This window comes from Grampus griseus (assembly GCF_964374135.1).
Source record: "Grampus griseus genome assembly, chromosome: 1".
NCBI classification, from domain to species: domain Eukaryota; kingdom Metazoa; phylum Chordata; class Mammalia; order Artiodactyla; family Delphinidae; genus Grampus; species Grampus griseus.
Genome location: NC_139017.1, coordinates 69,495,093 through 69,519,723, shown reverse-complemented (window position 1 = coordinate 69,519,723; position 24,631 = coordinate 69,495,093). Strand labels below are relative to the sequence as shown.

Genomic DNA, 24,631 nt, shown 5'->3' with positions numbered 1-24,631 from the left:
TGTTTGTGGATTGTCCACTCAGGGCTATGGGTTATTACTATACTCCATCTCTGCCCCTCCTATCCTTCTTGTTACGGGTCGTTCTTTATATCTTTAGTTGTAGAAGATCTTTTCTGCTAGCCTTCCAGTATTTCTAATCAATAGTTTGTCTGTAAATAGTTGTAATTTTGGTGTGTCTGTGGGAGGAGTTGAGCTCAGAGTCTCCTTAATCCACTATCTTGGCACTCCAGTCAGAAGGACTTTACAATAAAAAAAGATTAAGGTGACTTGAAGGCTTTACTTCTATTTTTTGATTAAAAAATCAATTTGTTTATAGAATTGAAGTTTTATCTAGGACACTTTCCTGAATATAACCTCCCTGACATATTGACTCACTCATATAGTTTTGGTAAATAAATATCTACTGAGAACCTTTCTCAGAGCCGTCTTCACTTCTTTATTCCTCAGTGTGCAGACAAGGGGGTTGAATAGTGAGGTGATCACTGTATAGGTCACTGCCACAAGTTGGTCCTTATAGGAGGAGAAAAGGGATGTAGGCCTCAAGTACAAAAAGGAAGCAAAGCCATAATGGAAAATAACCGCAGTGATGTGGGAGACACAGGTGGCAAAGACCTTATGCTGTCCCTCCACTGAAGAGATCTTGAGGATGGTGGAAACAATGAAGACATAGGAGATGAAGATCAACACTAAGGGAACCAGCAATACCAGAATGTTGAGGAAGAAGATAACCATCTCCTTCTGGTTGGTGTCTGTGCAGTCCAGTTTTATGACAGGGGAAATGTCACAGAAAAAGTGGTTGATTCAGTTGGAGGCAGAGAAGGGTACACTAAACACCAGGACGTTGGCAACCACAGAGATCAGGAAACCACAGAAGCCTGAGGCTAAAGCCAACTGTATGCAGGTGGCTCAGCTGACAATGAGTGTATAGTTGAAAGGGTTGCAGATGGCAACATAGCAATCATAGCTCATCACAGCAATTAGGAAACAGTTGGTTCAAGCCAAGCCCACAGAGAAATAGAGCTGGGAAACATACCCAGAGAAACAAATAGTCAGACTTGTGGAAAGCCCTTGGTCAGCATTTTGGTACAATGACAAAGGTATAGCAGATTTCAAAGCAGGAGAGACCAAAGAGAAAGAAGTACCTAGAGGTGTGCAAAACCCAATTCAGATGAATGACAGTCATGATAGTTGCATTGGCCATCAGAATGGTCAGGTAGCCCAGGAGGAAAATAAAGAAGAGAAAGATTTGCAGATGTCCCAGTTTTGAGAATCCTATAATGTTGGACTCAGTGATCGTATTCTGGTTCTGTCTCTCCAATAGGCACTCGTATTCTGACTCAGACATCCTAACATTCAGAACAGAAGGAGTTTGACAAAGGTGAAATGTTCCCATGGAAACCACAAATATGTTTCTGTACAAAGCTAATAATACTGGTATGAAAAAATGAATAACAAGTTAAGCACATTGATCATGGAATGAGGGGAAAGCAGGAGGCATGAGGAGTAGTGATGTAAGTAATATCCCAATTCAATGATCTCTGAAGAAATTTATTTTTGTAAGTTGTTTTCATTCTTTGTATTCTTATTTGCACAGAAGATTCATATAAAGTTCATTAAATCAGTAAGTGATTTCAAGCTCATCTCATCCAATCCTGCCATTTTATGGAAGAAGAAACTGAAGCTTAAAAAAATTAAACCATTTGCTTAATTGACCTGAGTTCACCTAAACTTAACAGGAGTAAAATGATGAACTTAGAGAAGAAATCAATCAAATATAGACTAGAAAAAGAACATAAAAAATCAATAAAACTGGGCTTCCCTGGTGGCGCAGTGGTTGAGAGTCCGCCTGCTGATGCAGGGGACACGGGTTCGTGCCCCGGTCCGGGAAGATCCCACATGCCGCGGAGCGGCTGTGCCCATGAGCCATGGCCGCTGAGCCTGCACGTCCGGAGCCTGTGCTCCGCAACGGGAGAGGCCACAGCAGTGAGAGGCCCACGTACCGCAAAAAAAAAAAAAAATCAATAAAACTAAAAGCTGTTTTTTTGAAAAAATAAACAAAATTGACAAAGTCTTAGCTAAACTAAGTAGAATGAAAGAGAAGACTGAAATAAATAAAATAAAAAATGAGAGAGAAGATATTATAATGTATGCCTCAGAATTTAAAAAGGGACATAAATGAATATTATCAACGATTGTGCACCTATAAATTGGATAATTTAGAAGAAATGAACAAATTTCTAGAAACATTAATCTGCCAAAACTGTATCAAGAAGAAATAGAAAGCTTAAACAGACAATTAACAGATAAAGAGATTTATCAGTAATCAAAAATCTCCCAAAAAAGAACAGTCCAGGACCACATGGTTTCATGGGTTAATTCTACCAAACATGCAAAGAGTTAATACCAGTCCTTATTAAACTCTTCCAAAAAATCAAAGAAGAAAGAACACTTTCAAACTCAAATTATGAGGCTAACATCACCCTAATACCAAGGCCATATTAAGACACAACAGAAAAACTACAGGCCAACATCCCTGATGAACATAGATGCAAAAATCCTCAACAAAATACTAGGAAATTATTGATAAATATAAGAGAACATTAAATTTATTACATATTATTCTTTAGATGCAAGGATGGTTGAAGATATACAAATCAATCAATGTACTATACCACATTAATAAAATAAAATAAAATGCATGATAAAATCTATAGATGTAGAAAAAGTATTTGACAAAATTCAACATCCAGTAATGATTAAAACTCTCTCCAAAGAACTTACCTTAACACAGTAAAGTTTATACATGAAAAGCCAAGAGCTAAAGCATAATCAGTAGGAGAAAATGGAAAGTTTTTCTCTAAAATTGGTTACAGTAGGGAGGGTTCCCACTCTCATCACTCCTAATCAGCACAGTACTAGAAGTCCTAGCCAGAACAATTAGACAAGAAAAAGAAATAAAAAGCATCCAAATCAGAATGAGAAAAGTTAAATTATTTCTATTTGCAGATGGTACAATCATATATGTAGAAAACGCTAACAATTCAATCAGAAAAACTATTAGAACTAGTAAACAAATTTAGTAAAGTAGCAGATACAAAATCAGCATAAAAATCAGTCATTTTCTATACACAAACAATGAATTATCCAAAAAGGAAATTAAGAAAACAATCTTATTCACAATAACAACAGAAAGAAAAAAATATTTAGGAATTAACTTAGCCAAAGAGGTGAAAAACTTCTACACTGAAAACTATAAAATATTGAGAAAGGAAATTAGTAAAGAAACAGATAAATGGAAAAAGATTCAGTGTTCATGGGCTGAAAGAATTAATATTAGAATGTCTATACTACCCAAAGTGGTCTACAAACTAAATGCAATCCCTATCCAAATCCTATAAGCATTCTTTACAGAAATAGACAAAAAGTCTTGAAATTAATATAGAACCACAAAGGACACTGAATAGCCAAAGCAATCTTGAAGAAGAACAGCTAAGCTTGAGGCTGCACATTTTATGATTTCAAAATATATTACAAAGCTACAGTAATCAAAATGGTATGCCTCTGACAAAATCAAACACATAGACAACAGAACAGAATAGAGCCCAGAACTAAATCTATGCATTTATGGTCTATCTATAACTTACAGATCTATAATTTAAGTTTTTATATTAAGCAAAATATTTTCAGAAAAATAAAATCAAATATGTAGCAATAATTAAAAAAATATAGGATCAATTACCCTGCCTAGTGTAAAAGCCCCTTTCTGTCTGTAGAGTATTTGTACAATAGAACAAAGTAGACTGATGTAACCAAAGGCAAGTCTCAATTTCTGTTTTTGTGTTTCCTGATAGAAACAACACTCCTTTGGAAAGCAACACCTCTAAACTACGAAGCTCATCATTATGAAGTCATTAGAGGTAATAATGAAAAGAATCATTTCCGTCTCCCCTTACATTGATTCCCAGACTTACATATTATTGTTATTGGAGAATAGGCACAATACACTGTTTACTAGTTCAAAGTATACACTGCCTTGAGTAGACATGTGGGGTTCCATCATGTGTTGTCACACAGGTGGTGCTCTATCTGAGCCTTCAGTAAGCCATTTAATTTTCTATATGACACCTCATAATGAGTGATGTGTACATAGAAGGAACCAGGTTTCCCATTATTATTTTCTAAATACAGTCTCCTTACTGACTTACGAGGTAATTTCTATTAAAGACCAAGTTTCCAAATATACATAGATCAATTTCTGAGCTCTCCTTTCTGTCTCTTTGTAATATTTAACTCTTCCTGTTCCAGTAGCAAACTCTCTTTATCACTAAGGCATCTTACTATTGGGAAGAGTGAGCCTCTATATCACTTTTCCTTTTTCAAAAATGTCTTATTATTCTATGTAAACTTTAGAAATTTGTATTGTCAGGTTGCCTTCACAATTCATGCTGGGGTTTGGAATGGAATTATATTGCTTTTGGATTAGCTTGGATGAAATTGACAACTTTATATATATAGTTATTCTAGCAAAAAAATTTAAGATAACAAGAAATTTAATGATAATGTTCAAATAAGTTTAACACACTTGTTAAAAATTTAGGTTTTGGCAGAACACCCCAATGGTTCTAATTAGGATTTCTATGGACAAAAACCTGAGAAGATAAATTTGCAATTAAGCCCTCTTTTGACTCATAAACACTAAATTTGAGAATCACTGGACAAATATACCAGTTTCCTGACTTAAAATTCAATGAAAAATTTCCACTTGGCCTCTGCATTACAGTCTTAATTGTGGTGATTTTTCCTTCAGAATCCATATGCGCTCAACTTCCAGTGAAGACATGGGCTAATTATGCTTATGGCTCCTACTCCTCAGGTACCTCAACTAAGGCTACCTTTGAGAAACTTGTGACATTATTTTCCAAAATAACCTTGACTTCTAATTAACCCCAGGGCAATGTCTCCCATGCAGTAGATCAAGCCTCAGGAGTCCAATAATCAGTATATACTTCTAATAACCACACCCCATGTTGGTCACCAGAATTTTTAAAGGTAATGAATTTGGCTGGACAAGTTGAGAGTCCTGATGGATAGAGGAGGATGCAGAGGAGAGCTTCTGTCTCAAGGCAGGTTCACTCTCTTTTGCTGATATTTCTTCAGGTTCTGGTCTTTGGCTTAGAATCTACTTGTCAAGGGATCCCAGATCTTGAATGTTACTGTCTGAATTGAAAGGAGGAGAGCAATGTAGGTACTTGCTGAGCAGTGGGAATGTTGCTCTAGTCTGGGGTTTTGTGGGGTCTAGACCTGAGTGAGGGCTAGTGCTTGTGAACATTGGCACCCCATTGCAATTCTGGCAAGTGGCAAGGTTAAGAAGGAGAACCATGGGCTGCTTTTAACTCCAGGTACTAAAAATGATTTGGCATGGTCCACATAGTTCTCTGAATTTTTCTTCATGATCAGATTGGGTCATTTTTGCTGTCAGCTAGATTTTCTTTTCTTTATTTTTTTTTCTTTTTTTTGAACTGGTTGCCTCACGGACTAAGTGAAACACATACTTAACTAAATCCTCACTTCTCTATCTGCTGTGTACTCATGGATGCATATTTTTAGTTATAATCAATCTAATACTTAAGCTCCATTTTAATAAGGCAATTCAGGATTTTCATGTGTCTCTAAGAATACACAAATTCCACTTCTTTAATATCTGAGACTGGGTACATAATTTCTCTCAGTTATTTGACTGATTTTTTTCCCTGTACGTAAGTACTTGAAAACATCAAAATTCTGCATCAGAAAAATTTGTAGATTTGCCCCCTTTTTGAGATACCCAGTACCCTCAATTATTGAGTCACTATTTAAGCTTAAATTATATAAAACTTTTTGGAGCATCGAAGGAGTTAGAAAAATAAGGTGCAGAAGTGTCATCTCCAAGGATCATAACATGAATTCCATTGTTTAATTCTAGAATATCATAAAGGGAATTTAGGGATCATCTAACTAGAGAATTTTGGAGTCTCTGAGTTGAAAAGTTATCTTAAGGGTTAGTATTCAACTTTTACCTTAAGTCAAAACTTCTTCTGCAACATGTTATTCAAGGAGCCTCGTTTAAGTACTTTCCAACAGTTTATTACAGTTATTGCCATATCGCCTTTAATTTTAAAAAGAAAAAGACTGAATATCCAAGTTAAATACCTTGCCTGAAGTCACACAAAACTAGACCTGAAATATAGATCTTCTTACTCTAAACTGAGGGATCTTTTACCTTAATTTTATAGCCTGTGGGTATTTGCTGGAAGATCTTTTTATTCTTCTGCCCTTATATCTTTCTATCCTTAGTACTGATATAACACTCTCTGGTGGTCTTTGATGTCTTCTTGAGCAGATGGAGGCTGCCTTCTCAGGTATACTGTGCCAGTGAGTCTCCATACACCACGAAAAGGGAAAATATATCAATCATACAACTCATTTAGACTGTGGGGTTATAGTAAATGTATGTAAAAATCCCCTTAACTGAAATCAGCTGCTCTCATGAGTTTGCGTGACAAATAATCTAAACAGTTTTCTTTTTTGTTTTTGGTATTGGGGAAAAACAGGTGCTCCTTCAGCATCAGATAATTCTACCTTCTGTGGTCTACTCTATAATTCATACTCAGTGGAGTGAGAATATAGTGGGGATGAGGTGTGGATTAGTTGACAGTAGATCCAGAAAAATCTTGGGAAAGTAATAAGAAAAGGATAAGCAATGATCATAAATTTAGATTTCCCTCAGTGTTTCAAAAGAAACAGGGTCCCTTTGTCCAGGTGGAGGTATTATACATGGAAATTGCCTTGTTAGTTTGCCTTTCTTCATATAGAAAACATATGTATATTATACCAATTTATATAAGTATACACATACAAATGTATGTATATAACAGGGATATATATGGTATTTACATTCTTTATATTTATATATAATGGAGATACCCTTAGAGTTACAGAATGAAAAAAAATCCTATCATTTGTGTTGAAGGACTTTAAAACCAGCATGTGTGACTATTCTAACATTAACTTCAAATAATTGCACCTACTAAGTTTATGACCAATTTCTAGTAATTAAGAAAGAACAAAACTTATCTTCAAATTCTAAGGATAGGTACAGTGAGTTTCAGAAATTTCCGATCACTTAACTTAAGGTCTAGAAAGCCAAGGTTTCCTATTATCATGAAAAATGCAAAAACAAAATTCTGGTAGCAGATGCAAACAATTCCTCAACACATAATGATGTAAACATTTAAATATACTGAAAAGTGTACAAATGAAGACTGGGTACAACCAATAAATGTTAAATGATTTTGCATACAAAGGACATTTTCTTTACTTCTTAGGCTTAGGCAGTTGGGAAATACATCCATGAAAAAATGATCTGATATAAGCTCTAAAAATGACTTTAGAAATATTTTTTTCTAACAGCTTGCAAACTGTGTTTAGTAGCAGAATATCCCAAAGGAATCTTACTGACATAACAATATGCAAAATATATAAAGCCTATGATTTGACCAGGAGTTGTAATCCTGGAAAACTGCCCAATTGTTACATTCTCTGTCACTCTGTGTGACAAGGAAGGTCTTGCCATTTTTGGAAAACTCTATTATTCTGAGGCACCTCAGAACAAGAAAAGTGAAGTGTGTTTAAAATGCCACAAAGTAAATGAGACTCTTTCTAACAGTATGATGATTCTTCTCTTTCTAAAAAAAGGAGAAAATTTTCTTTAAACTAATGTTATCTTCTGTTCTACCCTTGTCTCAGTGCTCTAGTTTGTGGAACCTCCCGTAATGTTTCTAACTGGTCTGAAAACTAAAGTTTTTTTCTTTTTTTCATATTGTTTTGCCTATTGACATAAAATTGTTATAATGAGTAGTTGACATAAGGTATATGATATTCTTACCACATATCTTATCATATAATAAGTTGTCAATAAACACAAATCCCCTCACAGTTTTGCTCAGAGATAATCTAGTTCTTCTTTTCCTTCCCCATTTGTGGTTGGATAAACTGAAATTCACCTGCTGTGTCTGAACATTACTCATTCTTTCATTCCACTTTCTGATCAAGTTCAGGTAGCTGAAGTTTACCATATTTTTCACTTTTGGAGAGCTGTTTTCCTTAGGCTTGTAGTGAGCAAGGAAAACACAATAATCCATAAGTAAGATACAAGGGGAAAAAACCAGATAATTCCTTAATCCTTAGCTGAAGAGATAATATGTTCTTGGTTTTGGAAAAAAGTCTTCTAATTGGTCATCAGTTGTTCTGTTCCATATTTAGCCTTAATTCTTATTTTGGCAGGTGTTTTTGGAGAAAATGAATGAGTTCCACCAAACATCTGGAAATGCCTGCCACCTGTAGGCTTTGTGCTGAGTTCCCCGTGCATTTCTCCCTCCTTGGATCCTGGCCTCTGGCTCTGACTCTGGCTCTCCTAATAACATGACCATGGAATGGGTCAATGAGACTTTGATGAGAGAGTTTGTCTTCCTTGGCTTCTCATCTCTGGCTGGGCTGCAGCGGCTGCTCTTCATTGTCTTCCTGCTCATCTACCTGTTCACCCTGGGCACAAATGCCATCATTCCCACCATTGTCCTGGACAGAGCCCTCCATACCCCTATGTACTTCTTCCTTGCTGTACTCTCCTGTTTTGAGACTTGTTACACCTTCATTCTTGTACCCAAGATGCTGGTTGACCTGCCGGCCCAGAAGAAGACCATCTCCTTCTTGGGCTGTTCTATCCAGATGTTTTCCTTCCTCTTCTTAGGTTGCTCTCACTCCTTCCTGCTGGCAGTCATGGGTTATGATCACTATGTGGTCATCTGTAACCCTCTGCACTACACAGTGCTCATGGGTTATGGGGTGTGTGTGGGACTTGTGGCTGCTGCCTGTGCTTATGGCTTCACTGTCTCACTGGTCACCACCTCCCTGGTATTTCACTTGCCATTCCACTCCTCTAACCAACTACACCACTTCTTCTGTGACATTTCTCCTGTCCTCAAGCTGGCATCTCATCACTCTCGCCTCAGTCAGTTGGTCATATTCATGCTTGGTGTGTTTGCTTTGATTATTCCACTGTTACTTATCCTGGTCTCCTATATCCATGTCATCTCTGCCATTCTAAAAATCCCATCCTCTGTTGGAAGATACAAAGCCTTCTCTACTTGTGCCTCCCATCTCATTGTGGTAACTGTTCATTATGGTTGTGCCTCTTTCATCTACTTAAGGCCCAAATCCAATTACTCTTCAAGTCAAGACACCTTAATATCTGTGTCTTATACCATCCTCACTCCATTGTTCAATCCAATGGTTTACAGTCTGAGGAATAAGGAATTCAAATCAGCCGTTCGAAGAACAATGGTCCAGACTTCATATCCTGTTAATTAAAGAGCCAGTTATTAACTGTTCAGTTAATTGTATGCCTTTTATGTGCCAAGTAAAATGTGTGCTTTCAAATATTTTCTCATTTAAATGTAGAACATGCTGTAATGTAAAGACATTTTTCATATGAAGAGAATGAGGCTCAAAGAAGATAAGACATTCTGGCTTTCTGCCATGAGTAATCCTCTGAGAAGGCTATGTAGATATGTGAAAAGATTACTCATTTCTAGAATAAATTTCATCACATTTTACTGCTGTAAAGATTTATTATTCAAAAACAAATAAATCCATTGATGAGAGCAAAGATGCACCAAAGCTGTCTAGTTCAAAGGAACAGAAGAATATATGACTATCTATTCCTACCCCTCCTGATATTAGTTCTTCCTTTCCAGAAGACAACAGACAACCTTGGTCCCCTCCATTCAACAGCAAACTTTAGTGTCCCTTTTTGGTCCCTGATTCCCCCCCACACACACCAAATCTACATATTGAAATGGCTTTGCCTTTACTTGGGATTGTTTTGTCATTTCCTTGTTTGAGACTGGAACCTTATTATGGAGTTTCCTTCCTATATACATATGCCCTTCTAATATTATCCTGTCATAGGTCCCAAATTCATTCCCTGAATATCATACCTATTTATTCTCTTCAAGGCAGCTGCTAACATGGAATAATTGCTGAAGTATCTCAAGTAATCTAGCAAAGGGGTAGAGTTAATATTAATAGGGTGAAGAGCAAGACTTCCCTAATGTCCAGAAAATCCATGGAAAAGTTCTTCAGTGACTCCTCTTTCCATAGAGGATGAAGCCAAGGATTTATCACCTAGTCCCTGCCACCTCTGTGGCATTATTATTTCTAACATTATTATTATCCATTTCTCATATGTGTCTTGTTGTGCCCTCTGAAGCTAATCCACTATCTGCTGGTCCTCAAAGTAACATGATTCTGTAGTCTGCCATGTTTTCTCACGTGCTGCTTCTTCTCTGGAAGAATAATTTTAAAAAAAGAGTGGTGAAGTCACGTTCAGGTGTGTGGCTGCCTACATGGATGAACTGACATTCACCAAGACAGGACATGAAGGTGGCTGAGCCAGCTCGGCAGCAGAAGATGGCAGAATAAGGAAGGCTATTCATAGCACAAACTTCTCTTTAGTTCCAGGCACGGTACCAGGAACAGGGTCGACAAGGTTGCTTTTAATATAATGAATCTGAATTTCCTGAAAGCACAGATTTTATATTAAACACAAGCTTGTCAACACAGTTTGGTTTTCTTCAATATTCTTTATTGAAACTATTCTGAGATATAAAGGAATTTTTCCTTCAGGAGAAGCGTGGGAAGTCAAACACAACAAGATCCCCAAATTCTATTTTATTTCTATGGGAGTAATTTTGCTTAGCTCTGTTCAACAGCTGTGCTCTCCTTGACCAAATCTGTTTAGTCATTATACCAAATTATGCCTTTGTTCACAAAGGGATGGAGTGAGGTAACATGAAGACATCTGCATTAATCCAATCTTAATACTAATAACATCACTCAAAGGATAAACCATACATTTGGATTCCTGTAAAGAAAGGCACTTCCACAAATTTTTATTTCATACAACATGGAATTAAAAGTCTAAAACTTACTTGGCATAAACTTAAATATTTCTGAGCTCTAACAGAAAGTCTTACAGTCTTATAGTGACATTCTTAAGATCTTTACCCTGAGGCAATAGTTTCCTGAAACATCTTGAGTTTAATCTTTCCCTTGAAGCCATTTCTTACTTTCAGAATCTTTGCTGGGAGAGATTGGGAATTGGATGGGAAAAGCTTTATTTGCAAACCTAGGAAGTTCTGGATTCTTTATAGTTCTTCTAAATTCTTCTCAGAAGCTTAACGACACCTTATTTTGTTCATTTCTTTCTTCTCATATGTTATCATTGATCGGCACTTTCTATAATCTTCCTAGAAATTTCTCATGAGTTTAATAAATGATTTTTCTGTGTTCCAGGCTATAGTAATGCAAACATTCCAAGAAAGCACGTAAATGCCCCCTTTTACCAAACTATAATAACAGCTTCCTCTCTGTCCTTCAAATGCTTACCAACAGTGGCCTCAAGGCTCTTACACCTTTCAGTGATAGATTCCTTAAGGCTTTACAGATTTTCCTACCATCAAGTCCAAACTCAGTGCCATATTTTTAAAGTTTTAATTATAATAGCACCCTGACTTTAGATACCAAATTCTGTTCTAGTTATTTATTTCCAATTAGCAAACTACCCTGTAGTTTAGCTAAGATAACAACAGTTATTTATTTTACACACAAATCCAAAATTTTGGCAGGGCTTTATGGGACAGTTTGTATCTACTTTTTGTAAGGTCACCTTGGTTGGCCCAACTAGGGCTGAAGGGCCATTTACAAAATTTGTCACTTATGTAGCTCCTTAGTTCATGTTAAATGTTGGTTGTGTGCAAATCTGGGGCTATTGAGACTTGGTTTCTTACCACATGGATTTTATAAGTACTGCTTGGGTTTGCATGGTGGCTAGAGTAGGATATCAAGATGGCGGAGTAGGAGGACACCAAGCTCACCTTGCTCCACCCACACATCAAAAATACAGATACATGTGGAAAAATTCTCAGAGAAAACAAACTGGAGACTATCAGAAAGACTGTTATACAACCAAGACTGTAAAAAAGATCTACACAGGGTTGGGTAGGGAGGGAAGAGAAGTGATCAGGTTGGGACATGCACCCCTCGGAGGGGAGATTACACAGGCTCAGAATAAGTCTGAACCACATATTGGATGCCACAGCCCTGAGGTCTGACACCAGGAGGACGAGATCCCTTAGCTGGTTTGAAAACCATGAGGACTGACAGCAGGGCCTAGACGCTCCTCATGAAGAGCATGTACATGCTTGCTTACACCCAAAACAAGGTGGAAGAAGCAGAGTGAAGATGCCCAGAACTCTGGCCAGTTTTCCACAACCACCCCAGTGCTCACCCCAGCCCTGCTCATCCCTCTTGCTCTGCAACACAGCTCCACACTAGGATGAAGGTGCTGCAGCAGAGGAGAGGGCACAGTTTCAGGGGACAGAGCCAGCTCAGACACAGCACAGCATTCAAACTGGGTGCTGGCAGACATTATGGCATTCATGGGAGCAGCAGATCAGAAGTAGTCAGAATTCTGACTGATGCTGGGACAGCCCCAGCCTATGCCCTTACTCATGTCAAATCAGTTAAATGTAATAGACATACAAAGGACATTCCATCCAAAAACATCAGAATATATATATATATTTTTCCAAGTATACAGGGAACATGCTCTAGGATAGATCAAATACTAGGCCACAAAACAAGTTTCAACAAATTTAAGGGGACGGAAATTATATCAAGTATTTTCTCTGGTTCTAATAGTATGATACTAGAAATCAGTTATGGTAAGAAATATGGGAAAAACACAAACATGTAGAGACAAAACAACATGCTACTAAAGACCCAGTGGGTCAATGAAGAAATCAAAGAAGAAATCAGAAAATACTGCAAAACAAATGAAAATAAAAACACACCTTCTAAAATCTAAGGGATGCAACAAAAGCAATTTTAAGAGGAAAGTTTATAGTGATACAGTCCCACCTCAAGAAAGAATAAAAATCTCAAATAAACTACCTAATATACCATTTAAGGGAATTAGAAAAAGAAGAGCAAACAAAGCCACAGTCAGTCAGCAGAAGGAAGGATAATAAAGATAAGAGAGAAAATAAATTAAATAGAGACCAAAGAAATAGAAAAGATAAATGAAACCAAAAGCTTGTTTTTTGAAAAGATTAAAAAAATTATAAGCCAAGCTCAACAAGAAAAAAGAGAGAGAACCCAAATAAACAAAATAAAATTTGAAAGAAGAGAAATAACAGCTGATGTCACAGAGATACGAACAAATCATTAGAATACTACAAACAGTTAAATGCCATCAAATGCGCTAACCTAGAAAACCTGGATAAATCTCTAGAAATATACATTGCCCAAGACTGAATCAGGAGGAAATATACAATCTAAACAGACATCATTATAAGTGAAATTGAATTTGTAAAAAAAAAAAAAAGAAAACTCCCAGCATACAGAAGTCCAGGACAAGGTGGCTCACAGGGCAAATTCTATCAAACACATAAAGAAGAGCTAATGCCTATTATCAAACTATTCCCCCAAATTGGAGAGGATGGAACATCCCCAATTTTATGATACAGGACCCTCATTACCCTGGTACCAAAACCAGAAATAAAGAAAATTCAGCCAGTATCTCTGATGAATGTAGATGCAGAAATTCCCAACAAAATTTAGCAAACCTAATTCAACAATATATAAACAGGATCATATATCATGATCAAGTGGGATTTATTCCAGGGATACAAGGATGGTTCAATATCTGCAAATCAATCAATGTAATACAGCACTTTAACAAAAAGGAAGGGTAAAAATCACATGATTATCTCAATAGATGAAGAGAAAGGATTTGAAAAAAATTAATATTTATTCATGATAAAACTATAAAACTCTTATTGAAGTTGGTATAGAGGGAGAATATCTTAACATAATAAAGGCCATTTATGACAAACCCACAGCTAACATAATACTCAATGGTAAAATGCTGAAAGCTTTTCCTCTAAAATTAGGAACAAGACAATGATGTCCAGCCTCACCACTTCAATTTAACATAGTGTCAGAAGTTCTAACCATAGCAGTCAGACAACAAAAAGAAATAAAATTCATCCAAATTACAAGAGAAGAGGTAAATTGTCATTATTTTCAGTTGACATGATACTATATATAGGAAGTCTTAAAGTCTCCACAAAAAATGTTAGACCTAATAAATTAATTCAGTAAAGTTGCAGGATACAAGATTAATACACTGAAATTTGTTGCTTTTCTATACACTAATAATAAGCTGTCAGAAAGGGAAAGCAAGAAAACAATTCTGTTTAAAACCACATCAAAAATAATAAAATAAATAGGAATAAACTAAACCAAAATGTGAAAGATCTGTACTCTGAATACTGTAAAACAATGATGAAGGGAATTGAAGAAGATACAATGAAATGGAAAGATATCCTGTGTTCATGGATTGGAACAATTAATATTATTAAAATGTCCATACTACTGAAGGCAATCTACAGATTCAATACAATTCCTATCAAAATTTTCATGACATTTTCACAAGTAGAATAAATATGAAGTAGAACAAATAATTCTAAATTTTAAATGGAACAACAAAAGACCCTAAATAGCCAAAGCAATCTTGAGATAAAAGAACAAAGCTGGAGGTATCACACTCCCTGACTTCAGACCATACTACAAAGTTATAGTCATCAAAACAGTATGGTACTGGCACAAAAACAGACACATTTATCAATGGAACAGAATAGAGATCACAGAAATATACCTATATACCTATGATCAATTAATCTACAACAAAGGAAGCAAGAATATACAATGAACAAAAGACAGTCTCTTCAATTAGTGACACTGGGAAAACTGGACAGTTACATGTAAAAGAAAGAGATTAGAACATTTTCTCATACCATCAAATAAACTCAAAATTGATTAAAAACTAAATATAAGACTGGAAACCATAAAACTTCCAGAAAAAAATATAGGTAGAACATGCTTTGACAGAAATTGTAGCAATATTTTTTTTGGATCTGTCTCCTACAGCAAAAGAAACAAAAGCAAAAATAAATGAATGGGACCTAACTAAATGTAAAAGCTTTTGCACAGAAAAGGAAACCATTGACAAAATGTTTTCCCTACTGAATGGGAGAAAATATGTGCAAATGATGTGACCAATAAGGGGTTAATATCCAAAATATATAAACAGCTCACGCAACTCAATATGAAAAAAGATTAAAAAATGGGCAGACGACCTGAATAGACATTTTTCCAAAGAAGACATACAGATGACAAACAGGCACATGAAAAGTGCTCAACATCACTAATAATCAAAGAAATGCAAATCAAAACCATGAGATATCACCTCACGCCTGTCAGAATGACTATCATCAAAAAGTCTACAAATAACAAGTTGGAAAGTATGTGGAAAAAAGGGTACCCCAGCACACTGTTTATTGGAATGTAATTGGTGCAGTCACTATGGAAAACACTATCGAGTTTCCTCAGAAAACTAAAAATAACACTACTACATGATCCAGTAATTCCACTCCTTGGCATATACCTGAAGAAAATGAAAACACTAATTCAAAAAGATACATGCACCCCAATGTTCATAGTACCTTTATTTATAATAAACCAACCTATGGAAGCAACTTATGTGTCCATCAACAGATGAATGGATAAAGAAGATGTGAGGTATATATATAAATATATGTACATACAAGGGAATATTATTGTCACAAAAATAATGAAATTTTGCCATTTGCAATAACATGAATGGACTTGGAGGGTATTATGCTTAGTGAAATTAGTCAGACAAAGACAAATATTGTATGTTATATTTATATGTGACATCTAAAAAAATAAAACAAACAAGTGATTATAACAAAACAGAGAGACTCACAGATATAGAGAACAAACTAGTGGTTACCAATGGGGAGAGAGAAGGAAGGATGGCAAGATGGGGGTAGGAGATTAAGAGGTATAACTTACTATGTATAAAATAAATAAGCTATCAGTATATATTGTACAACAGAAGGAATATAGCCAATATTTTATAATTGTAAAGGGAGTGTAATCCACAATAAAACTGAATCACTATGTTGTATACCTGAAACTAATATAATATTGTAAATCAAATAAACTTCATTAAAAAAACATGTAGGGAATAAAAGTTGATGTTCCAATATGGCCAAGTGACACATGAAAAGATGCTCAACATCACTAATTATTAGACAGATGCAAATCAAAACTAAAATGAGGAATCACCTCACATAGACCAGAATGTCCATCATCAAAAAGTCTACAAATAATAAATGCTGGAGAGGGTGTGGAGAAAAAGGAACCCTCCTACACTGTTGGTGGGAATGTAAATTGGTACAGCCACTGTGGAGAACAGTATGGAGATTCCTTAAGAAATTAAAAATAGAGCTACCATATGATCCAGCAATCTCACTCCTGGGCATATATCCAGAGAAAAACATGGTTTGAAAGGATATATGCATCCCAATGTTCATTGCAGTTCTGTTTACAATAGCCAAGACATGGAAGCAACCCAAATGTCCATCGACGGATGAATGGATAAAGACGTACATATGGTACTTGTATATTGTGGTACATATATACAATGGAATATTACTCAGCCATTAAAAAGAATGAAATAATGCCATTTGTAGCAACATGGATGGACCTGGAGATTATCATACTAAATGAAGTAAGTCAGACACAGACAAATATCATATGATATCACTTATATGCAGAATCTAAAAAATATGATACAAATGAACTTATTTACAAAACAGAAACAGCCGCACAGACTTAAAGGATGAACTTATGGTTACCAGGGTTAAGGGTTGGGGGGGAGGGATAGATTTGGAATTTTGTATTGACATTTACATACTACTATATTTAAAATAGATAACCAACAAGGACTTACTGTATAGCATAGGGAACACTGCTCAATACACTGTAATGGCCTATATGGGAAAAGAAATTGAAAAAGAATAGATACATGTGTATGTATAACTGAATCATTTTGCTGTACACCTGAAATTAACACAACATTGTTAATCAACTCTACTCCAATATATAAAAAATAAGTTGAAGAATTAGGAAGTAGGAATTAGGAAGTAGAAGCTGACAGGCTCTAGAGACCAGAGTTTATAAACCAATATAGCATCAATTTTGCTATAATCTATTGGAACAAATAGTCATTCAGTCCACCCAGATTCAGGGGAAATATATAGCTTTCAGATGAATCGTCTCACTGAAAGATTTCCTGAAGATCTAGCCATGGTCCCAATCTGTGACATAACTGAAGGAGAGAGAAGCCACCAAGTCCTAGTCATCAAATTCTTACTTAATACCCTGGAATTTTCTTCTCCTCTTCATGCCTGCAGCATCTCTGATATAATTTACACAAGAGCAGATCACATGAGCCCCTGAGAGAGACATCTATGAGTGTGTAGTATTTCCCCATTTCTAGCCCGAAGTGTCTGGACTCACTGGCAGAGGGAATAAATATGCAATGTGAAAGTAGGAGGTAGACTCCTGAGAAGTCTCAGCTAATACCTAAAACAGGGCACTATGACATCTTACTCCAGAACCCAAATTTTTTTCTTTATTTATTGAACAAATATCAATCATGCTCATGTTATATTCTAGGAACAAATAAGTTTCTCATGTGTCTGAAAGACCTATCTTGCTTCTGCCCTTATAATTTTCTTCCTCTATTTTTTGTATCTTTCTTCCTCTCTTCTAACTTTCAGAAATGTGAATATGAAATGGATATTTTTCTCAAAACTAAGAATAAAAACTTAGTCATTAGGTAGGGATACTCAAAGGAGGTAATTAACAAATTACCTGTCTGTTTTAACAAATAGAACCAAGACAACCTCCACCTCTCTAATAAGTCACCAGAGAATTTCTGGGAGGAAACCAACTAATTTCCACAGTATATTAGAAAGGGCCTTTTCTTTGACCAACTAATTCTCATAGTGTATTATCATTGTTCTACTTGCTAACTGGGGAAATTATGGACAAGCATTGGGCAAATGTGGTAATTAGATCCCTATGGAGATAAACATTTCAATTACTAACCAAGGCATTGAAGTCATTGCTAATGTATAAAGGAAGACCATTGTCGTACTCATTGAGGACATACCTAAACTATCCAAGGTACAGGTGAAATTTTTGTGTGGAGCAATGTAGATAGTTTTCTTTTCTTTTCTTTTTCTTTTTCTCTCTTTTTTTTTTTTTTTTTGCGGTACGCGTGCCTCTCACTGTTGTGGCCTCTCCCGTTGCGGAGCACAGGCTCCGGACGCGCAGGCTCAGCAGCCTTGGCTCACAGGCCCAGCCGCTCCGTGGCATGTGGAATCTTCCCAGACTGGGGCACGAACCCGTGTCCCCTGCATCAGCAGGCGAACTCTCAACCACTGCGCCACCAGGGAAGCCCTAGTTTTCTTATAATGGTCCAGAGTTTGTAGAAAATGGTAGAAGAGCCCTTGGACATTATGACAGTGAAGATCATTTTGGCAAATTTCACCTAGAAACCTTCATAGAAGATTCCAGGATGTGTCCGAGAATGAATACACCTGCATGTTACTGGGCACTAAACTCCAATTTGAAAAAAATGTACATTTTTATTTTTATTTAGGGACTTCTATTTCCTTGTTGAGAAGAGCAGTGACAATCCACTTACTTTTATGTCAAATTTTAAAATTGTTGGGTTTTCCCTGGAGCCAGTGATCTGTTATCTTCTAGTTGTTAGTAGTGGAAAATAGAAAATGTGATCAAATGATAGAAAGGGCAGTTCAATGGTGAAAAATGTAAGGATAAAGACCAAGATGAAGAGGAAGGCAGGGCCACAGGGTAAGTTTTGATTTTTTCATAAGGGGATACAGTATAAGAAAGAAAGAAAACAAAAATTTATACAGAACATGGAACATAATGAGAACATAAAAAGTATTGTTACTTAGGAGGCACATGATGGTGCAAAGGGGACCAAGCTGCTGTAAAGTGAACTGAAACCATTATTAATTCATTAATGGACTATTTATTTATTCATCAAGACTTTATATTTCATATATTCCATATATTTAAATATTGGGTTATGTTTTGAGAATTCACAAGGCATATGTTGTGGTATTTATCCTTGAGGAAGTCTGGTCTATTGGAGAAACAATCAGGAGACAATAATTTGGATGTAACATGTTGAGTATTTTGATAAAGGCACATGAAACAACCTTTAAATATATTAAGCTTTAAATATGCTAGGAACAACAAATTCTTCCTAGACAGATTAGAGAAAGTTCAATAACTGGTGACTTTAAAAAGTGTGAAGAATGAGTGGATCACAGATGAAAGTTAGAGGATATTTGAGGCTGACATTTCTCTCTCTCTATCTCTCTCTCCAAGAAGTTTTGAAATACAAAGCCATATATAGAAAACTCTATGTATTTTAGTGCAAGTCCTGTGTGATTAAAATTTAGGTTGCAAATGTAGATAAGGGGTAAAATTAGTTGTCTTTTTAACCAACTTAAGAAATTGGCTTTACCTTACAAGTGATGAAGAGTTATTGAGCAAAATAATGAAAAATCAATTTGCTCTTTCCCCTTGTTGAAGAGGCAACTTAATTACCCTATATGTCCTTTTCTTTTTCCATCTTTTTATTTTCTCCAAGCTTTCTTTGAATGTGTAATATCCTCCTTTCCAAATTCAGAAAATAGCAATACCACTTGTTTGTCCGCACACCCGAAGGACTGTGGCAGCAGCCTCCCTATGGCTCTTTTATAAAAGGTATAATGACTTGAAATGGTCTGTAGGGCCTTTATTTTCTTTCCTGCTTATGTCTGCATGTCCAAATCCAAAATATTCTCCCCAGCTTATTTCAACTGCCATCTCTCTGCCATGCAGCTGTCTCAGATCCCAGAATCTGTAAGTAACAAATCTTTCTCCGTATAGAATTCCCATATTCCTTTTATGGCACTTCATGTTCTATTTTGTGTAAAGGTCTTATCTCCAGTAGACTATAAGCTACTTGTAACCAGGGTCTTTGCCATTTCATCTTTTATTTACCACAGTACTTAGCATAGTGCCTGGCATGTAACAGAAACTCCACAAATATTTGTCAATGAATAAATCAATAGCTATTTCCAAAAAACACTATCTGCTATTTACCAAATATTTTATGAAGCATTCCAGACTGGGTTAAGTACAGTCAACGTTTTCCATAGTTAATTTATTCTGCAACTTCAGTTCCCACATAAGTTCTGTGGATAAGTTTGAAAAAGTAGATGACGTATTACAGCGGTTTGCAGGGGAGGGTCAGGGAATAGCCATTGAGTAATCTGGCCTTTCCTTTCAGAAACTCCATCTTTCTTTGGGTAACTAGTCACTGTCCTTTCCGAGGATGACCCTATAAAAGAGAAAATATTCAAAGAAAGGAGACCAGGAAGTTGGAAATGTAGAGAAGATATCCCAGGAGGAATAATAGGGGAGTCTTTGTTCTGGTCAAAAGCACAGGGTATACTTCTTATTTATAAAGTTTAGAGATAAGGCAATTCAAAGATATCAAAAGTCCCATTTCAAAATTTTACTAAAACTTTGTCTAAGCAAAAGATCAAACAATAATAGAAATTGTATTATTTGTAAAGTACTTTAAGACCAACAGTAAAGTGTTATTAAAATTTTAAAAGTGTGAGATAATGGAGAAAACCATTTGATAATCAGAAAAGAAAATGAAAATGCAGCACTTTTTTCTTCCAGTTTTACTGAGATATAATTAACATGCAACACTATGTAAGTTTAAGGTATACAGCATACTGATCTGATTTACATACATCATGAAATGATTATCACAGTAAGTTTAGTGAACACCCATCATCTCATATAGGTACAAAATTAAAGAAATAATAAAATAATAAAAAAATTAAATAGAGGAAAGTATTAATAATTATATTTTTTCTTGTGATGAGAACTCTTAGGATTTACTCTCTTAATAACCTTCATATATAACGTACAGCAGTTAATTATATTTTTTTGGGATGAAAACAATTTTTAATGGATCATTTGTCTTTGCATTTAGAAAATAATGTTATAGAGATTTTTCATCACAAAATGTCAAAGCAGAAGGTTAATATTATATGCTAGATTAATATCAAGGGAAAAAGTTTAGAAAATCCCTGAAATCAAATGCCATCTTGAAATAATTCAGAAGAGAAACTGGGGTCATTGGTCACTTTGGTCCTTCAACAAATTTTCAAGTACTTGGTATATACTAGACACTATGTTATGTGCAGGGATGCAGTTTCTGTCTCTGGTGAGTTACAATTTGTGTAGTCAAAGGTAAACTTATAATACTAAGACCAAAGCAAATAAGATTCTAATGATTGCTAAGGAAACCCAGATAAAGTGATAAAGCACAATTAAGAAGCTGTAGGAACAACAATGTGCACATGTTATTTTAACTGATAATTTAAAGATAGTCACACAATTAAAAGATGAATAAAATGAAAACAAACATGAAGTATGGACTATTTCCAGATGTAGGGGATAGTATGAAAAAGGACATGATTGTTCAAATTTTCTCAATGCTAAAGTGCATATGAAGAGATATACAGTGGAAGCTATGAGTGGAAAGTTACTTTTCAGACAAGAATGAAAGTCAGAATATAGCTGTTTTAACTTTATAGATAATTGAAGGCCATTTAGTTTTGTTAATAGGATAGAATTTGCCCTATAGAAAGACAACTTTACTGCTGTAGTGAACTGTGGCTTAGAGTAGGAAGAGACAGAATCCTAGGAGTCCATTCATAATGCTCTTGTAATAATCCAGGTAAGAGCTAATTTCTGGAAGAACAGAAGAAATGGATTCTAGAACTATTACAGAAAAAAAAAATGGATTGTATGTGGAGGATGAGAATTATCATGTGTTTAAACATGCCTCAGAAATTTACAGCTTGGATGACTAAGAAGTTTTGGAAACTTTTTATTGATATACAGAATCCAGGTAAAGGAAAAGATTTGGGTTGGAGCTTGGAGAGGCTAAGAATGTTTTAAATAAAAATATGTAATCTAGTACCAACAATAAGAACTGTGTCAGAGGCCTCAGGGAAAGTATCTGAGCATCACTGATCAGGAATTCAGAGACAGATACCGGAGCAACAGTCTGTCGGGTCTCCAATTCAGGTATATCAAGGATAAGATACATAACCAAGTGGAAAAACAGTGAATGCTGAAGGAAAACTAATTAATTTTAGCCACAAATTTTCTGCAAAGGGAAATCAGGCCTGGTGTCCTAGAAGAGTTTGTAGGGTATTCATAACACTAGTTCTAAGACAGTAGCTGTAGTTCTAAGCCAAATTAATTTTAATGAATGACTGCATTAAAATTGTAGTCAATTTTAATGTGATATATAATTAGTAAAAAAAGAATTATGTTCTTTAAGGACAAGCAGCACAAAGACAAATCAATGGTTATTGACCTAGATGAAGAAAGTATTAAAAGCAGGTGGAACGTAGATCTTCAGACATTGGTGGTATTGCTTGTGAAATATATGTATCAGTAATGTGGATGAAACTATGACCACTTAAAATCATAATTAATGTAGAGAAAGGCTTTTTTGAGGATTAGATTACCAAAAAATTAAGCAAAGACTATATAAGTCTGCAAGGAAGGGGCCTGAAGAACAGGCTTTCTTTGAGCAAATGTCTGTACATTTCATGTGAACACTTGTCCCCACATTCAGTGCTAAGATCATTGGCAGAAAAATAGCACTGTGGGTGCATATTAATTTAGGATACATTTTGCTTAGTTTACAATCCTTTTTTTTTTCTCCCATGCCTGTTTTTTCTCTTTCATACGAAACCGGCTACTTTATGAAGGGTAAATTCCCTCGACTTCTCACTTTTAAAGGTCTCTGGAATTGAACATATTGACTTTATTCCGTGGGATCAACCCTCCACGGCCAATTCCTCCTGTGTTACCGAATTCCTCCTGCTGGATTTTTCCAGCCTTGGGGAATTGCAGCTTGTCCTCTTTGTGGTCTTTCTCTGCTTCTATTTGATCATCTTGAGTGGAAACATTACAATCATCTCAATCATCTGCTTGGATCACAGTCTCCACACACCCATGTACTTCTTTCTATGTGTCCTTTCTACCTCTGAGACCTTCTAAACAATTGTCATCCTGCCCAAGATGCTTATCAATCTGCTCTCCATACTCAGGACACTCTCCTTTGTGAGTTGTGCTTCAGAGATGTTCGTTTTCCTTGTTTTTTCTGTCACCAATTCCTTGCCTCTGGGAGTGATGGGCTATGACTGTTATGCTGCTGTCTGTCAGCTTTTGTACTACCCCATTCTCATGAGCTGGAGGGTTTGTGGGCACTTGGCAGTAACTTGTATTGTTAGTGGTTTCCTAATATCTCTATTGGGAACAACTTTGGTCTTTAGCCTCCCTTTCTGTGGCTCCAACAAGGTCAAAGATTATTTTTGTGATATTTCACCAGTCATCTATCTCGCCTATGCTGAAGCCTACATTAATGAACCTGTCATCTTCACTGGTGGGGTCTTGGGGCTTGTGCCCTTGATCTTCATCTGCATCTCCTATGAATTTATTGTCTCTACTATCCTGAAGATCTCATCAGCTGAAGGCAAGCAAAAAGCATTCTCCCCCTGTGCCTCTCATCTCATTGTAGTCATTGTCCACTACGGTGCTTCCTTTGTCTACCTGCGACTCTCAGCCAAATATACATCAGGCAAATATGGGCTGGTGACAGTGACCTATACCATCATCACCCCACTGTTGAACCCTATGGTATACAGCCTCAGGAACAAAGATGTACAGCTGGCCATTCAGAAAATGATTGGAAAGACTGGGTTTTCTGTTAAGACTTTATAATTAAAACATTTTTTCAACAGTACACACAAATTTGAGTCAAATATGTATCTAATTGTTTAAGTCATAAAAGTTTCTAGTCTATTCACCTGTATGACTGTGTGGCTTTGGATAAGTTGTTTGACACTGTGGGGATGTAATGTTCTCTTAAGTAAAGCACACATAGCAACATGTTTATCTCAAGGTTGTTGCAAAATTAAGGGAGATATCAGAGCATCTGTCACTAAAAGACAACTCTCCTACTTATCTTCTTCTTCAGAGATAGTTCTCAAAAGGATCCTAACAACCATTATCTATTACCCTATGTTTGGCTTGTTAGCCCCAAATCTCTGGTTGTCCTCTTTGTTTAAGATTTTGTCCAGCTGAAAATGAGGTGCTCAGGCCTGAATGTGGTGTGGATATAGGACTAAGACATGATGGGGAAAAAAACTTGCTGTACTAGCAATTAGAAGACTATTTAAGTCATGACTTTAAAAAAAAATATGGTTGTTCTTTAAATCTAAGTTTTAAATATAGAATATAGAGATAGTATAGTTTTTCCTTTTTTACCTCACATGGTTTTTGTTTGTATCTAATGGATAAGATGAAAGTAAGCATGAGTAAAATGCAAAGCTGGACAGAACTTGAGACTCATTATATCAGTTAAGACTTTGTACATCTCTGCAAGGACCTTCTATTTCTTTCATATTCT

The 24,631-nt window shown here is 35.9% G+C and overlaps 2 protein-coding genes and 1 pseudogene across 3 annotated transcripts; 2 read left to right on the top strand and 1 right to left on the bottom strand.

Moving 5' to 3' along the window:
- Positions 1-375: 375 nt before the first annotated feature.
- LOC309825093 (olfactory receptor 10T2-like) lies at positions 376-1,345 on the bottom strand (annotated as a pseudogene). Its single transcript has one exon. The product of its transcript is annotated as an olfactory receptor 10T2-like (transcript).
- A 7,121-nt stretch (positions 1,346-8,466) lies between these two features.
- On the top strand, positions 8,467-9,405 carry OR10K1 (olfactory receptor family 10 subfamily K member 1; the record flags this gene model as incomplete). The annotated part of the gene is made up of 1 exon (XM_082663255.1): positions 8,467-9,405. The coding sequence occupies one exon, from the start codon at positions 8,467-8,469 to the stop codon at positions 9,403-9,405; it is 939 nt and encodes a 312-aa protein (XP_082519381.1).
- A 13,075-nt stretch (positions 9,406-22,480) lies between these two features.
- On the top strand, positions 22,481-23,943 carry LOC309825028 (olfactory receptor 10R2-like; the record flags this gene model as incomplete). The annotated part of the gene is given in 3 exon segments (XM_082658359.1): positions 22,481-22,582; positions 22,960-23,217; positions 23,221-23,943. Coding segments are annotated over 3 exon segments (1,083 nt in total).
- Positions 23,944-24,631: the final 688 nt, after the last annotated feature.